Below are 3,064 nucleotides of genomic sequence, written 5' to 3'. Positions count from 1 at the left end.
CAGTTTCACTTCACAACAGCTGATCACAATCACTTCATCCACTCTGAGGATTAAAGTGAAAAACCATCATCAGTGGACGGAGAGACAGAGTCTGGCCCCGCTGCCTTCTGTCTCCTGAACAGTCTGTGAACCTCCCCCTCCAGGATGGACAGAGGTGTCCAGGTGGTGGGTGAGGAGGAGGGGCCTAACAGCAGCATGCTAGCTGCTAGCAGGTGTGTTAGCAGTTAGCTCAGCAGCCACACCTGTCTGTCACAATAATGTTTGTGTGAAAGCTGCTCAGCCTGTTTCTTCACATTCCAGCAGCTGCTTCAGTGGAAACAGTTTAAAGTGAAACTCCAGTTTTCTCCTCACAGAGTCAGCAGATTATCAGGAGGAGGAAAGGGACAGCTGGCTGTGAACTGATGTCCTCACTGTGTTTCTGAAGACTTCCTTTAGTGAGAAGCAGATTAACTTTGTGCTTGTTGGAGTTTCTACAGGAAGATGAAGATGTTTGTGGTGTTTGTGATCCTCGTGCACGGTAAGATAACCTTCCTCCCTCTGATCTGATCATCACCTCAGTCCAACGTCACGTCTTTAATCTGGTTTCTTTCATCTTCATCAGTCTGTTTCAGCTCCGTGACGATGTTTTCTTCAAATAACAACATGAGCAACATATTAAAGGTAAAAAATGTTTTAAAGATGTGGTATTATTCTCATTTAGGAGTTGTACCAGAACAGGTTTACATTTTTTCTACACCATATTTTTTTGTCATACTGCACATTGCTGCAGCTCCTATTTTCACCTTGTTTGTTGAAGGCTTAGCTTTAGCTATGGAGTGATACATCTTGTCTCTAAACGATCTTTGTTGGGAGTTGCACATGCGCAGTTCCAAGTAAAGGACAACTAGCCAATCAGAAGCAGCGAAGGGCGGGTCAGTGAGAAGCCGGTAAACAACTTTGATTCAGCTGTAGGCTACATGTTGCCGACCAGCGTTGCAACATGGACTGAAGCAAGAGTTTCAGAGTGGAGAGTTATTAATCTGTAACAAAAGTATCTTTCATCCATAAAGTTTTAACTCTCTACATCACAGGAACAACTTTATGTTCACTGACTGCCTGGGGGCTAGCTAGTGTTCGGAAGGGAGGTGAGAGGTGTGTGCTGTTTTTCCACCTTTTTCTCTTTACAAACCTATTTCATGCAAAAAAAAGATATATAACTCAATAAAGGAGAGGGTGAAAGCCAAAAAGCATAATACCACCTCTTTAATGTTTCTTTGTTGTTTTAAATCCTCATGAATGTAGAAGACGGTCCAGTCAGACTGTCCTCAGATCTTCAGGATTATATCCCTGTAGGTTGCTCACAGTCTTCTAGGTTATATCACCAACAGTAACACTGATCCTCTGCTGACAGCAGCATCACATGTGGATCGTCTGTCTCATCTGTATGAAGTGTCTCCACATGTCCATCAGTCATGTCCAACACACTCATTTTAACACCATGTTGAAACAGAGTCCATCTAAACAGTGAGAGCAACATGACAGCTGAGGTGCTTCTGTTATTTGTCAGCTGCTGCTGGTTTTAAACTGTGCTGATGTGGTTTCACAGCAGCTGATCAGCTGCAGCATCCAATCACAGACAGGATCAGGTTGGTTTCTGGGTCACCTGAGGATCCAGGAGGAATAAGACATGAAATAAGGCTGTTGAGATTGAACCTCTCTGTCTGTGTGACCTCACAGTTTCCCAGCATGCCTCAGCTGTGGAGCTGTATGAGGGGGAGGAGTTTGTCCTGCTGCCCTGTGAGTTTCAAACATTTGAGATAGACGACCCCTCAGTGGTGTGGAGCCGCTACGATCTCGATCCTCCAACCGTCCACCAGCGTCAGCAGGAAGGTGATGAACTTAAAAACCAAAACCAGCTTTACAGCGGCCGAACATCCATGATGACTGACGCTCTGGAAACTGGAGACCTCAGCCTCAAGCTGACAAAACTCCAGCTCTCTGACAGCGGCAGCTACACCTGCACCGTGGTTATGATCATCATGGATGGTTAGGACGACAACGGAGAGTGAGAGAGATACAGCTGCAGTTCAAAGGTCAGCAACAAACCCTAACAGCTGCTGTAGATACAGGTCAGAGGTCAGAGGTCATGTTCTTTATGTTTCTGGTTCCCACAGAACGATTTCCATCCTGGGCCAATGTTCTCCTGGTTCTCCTGGTTCTCCTGGTTGCTGGTCTTGTTGCTGCTGGGGGTCTTCTGGTACATTTCCGGCAGTATTTCATGTCAGGTATGTCACTACTGCTACACTTCCAGCACATGAAGGTGTGATTGAAGCAGAACAGCTGAACACCTGTGACAGTGGAACCAGTGATACTGAAGTCACAGAGAAACAAAAAGTGTTTCTCTCTCCACAAACAGCTGCTCTTCTCAAGTTCTTCACTGCAGCTGCACAAATCCTATTCTACGAATCCCAAATGAAGAAACCAGAGGTGGAAAGAGACCAAAATATTCTACTGAAGTAAAAGTACATTTACTTTGATGAACTTTTACAAAGTACAAATAAAGTTGCTGGTATAAAAATCTACTCAAGTAAAAGTGAAAAGTAGCTCATTTAAAATTTTCAAAATCAAAGTTACTTAGTTACTTAGTTACTTTTTAACCTCCTAAAATAACTTATTTATAGTGATTTAATGAAATAGCGGTCTTTTGTAGTTTCAAAAGGGAACAAAGCCATATGGCGCTTTCTATTTTAGTTTGTTTGACAGATACTTTGCCAAAACAATGTTGGAGACCTTTCATGTTGTTATGAGACGTTTTTGCTTCATGATGAAACAGATTAGACTCTGATGGGCTGGACTGTATATGAAGTCATGTCCCTATTTATATTCACACAGGTGGTCATTTTAATGGGACTTATGGCGTTAGCATAATTTATTTTTTAATTAACATAGGCCTAAGCATTATTAACTACTTACCAGCAGGTTGGTGCCAACCAACATTAGTGATGTCATGCATCGATGTCTTTTTGGCTAATTTGAGCAAAGCCTCTTACCAAACTATGGAAACGTATTTTACCAGATACCTGTG

The 3,064-nt window shown here is 43.0% G+C and overlaps 1 protein-coding gene across 1 annotated transcript; it reads left to right on the top strand.

Annotated features, from left to right (window-relative positions):
- Window positions 1–190: 190 nt before the first annotated feature.
- Window positions 191–2,066, top strand: LOC123966258 (V-set domain-containing T-cell activation inhibitor 1-like). Its single transcript, XM_046042452.1, has 3 exons — window positions 191–212; window positions 354–517; window positions 1,717–2,066. The coding sequence occupies exons 2-3, from the start codon at window positions 481–483 to the stop codon at window positions 2,028–2,030; spliced, it is 351 nt and encodes a 116-aa protein (XP_045898408.1). The 5' UTR covers window positions 191–212; window positions 354–480; the 3' UTR covers window positions 2,031–2,066.
- Window positions 2,067–3,064: the final 998 nt, after the last annotated feature.

Source organism: Micropterus dolomieu, unplaced genomic scaffold (assembly GCF_021292245.1).
Source record: "Micropterus dolomieu isolate WLL.071019.BEF.003 ecotype Adirondacks unplaced genomic scaffold, ASM2129224v1 contig_12997, whole genome shotgun sequence".
In the NCBI taxonomy this organism is placed as follows: Eukaryota; Metazoa; Chordata; class Actinopteri; order Centrarchiformes; family Centrarchidae; genus Micropterus; species Micropterus dolomieu.
Note: the sequence above shows the minus strand (reverse complement) of the source record. Positions and strands in the feature narration are given on the sequence as shown.

What these genes read in the sequence shown, in the direction of transcription:
- LOC123966258 (XM_046042452.1), top strand. Translation starts at nt 481, where the DNA reads ATGAAGATGTTTGTGGTGTTTGTGATCCTCGTGCACG. An exon ending in GTTTGTGATCCTCGTGCACG is followed by an intron (nt 518 to 1,716) that starts GTAAGATAACCT and finishes GTGACCTCACAG; the next exon opens with TTTCCCAGCATGCCTCAGCT.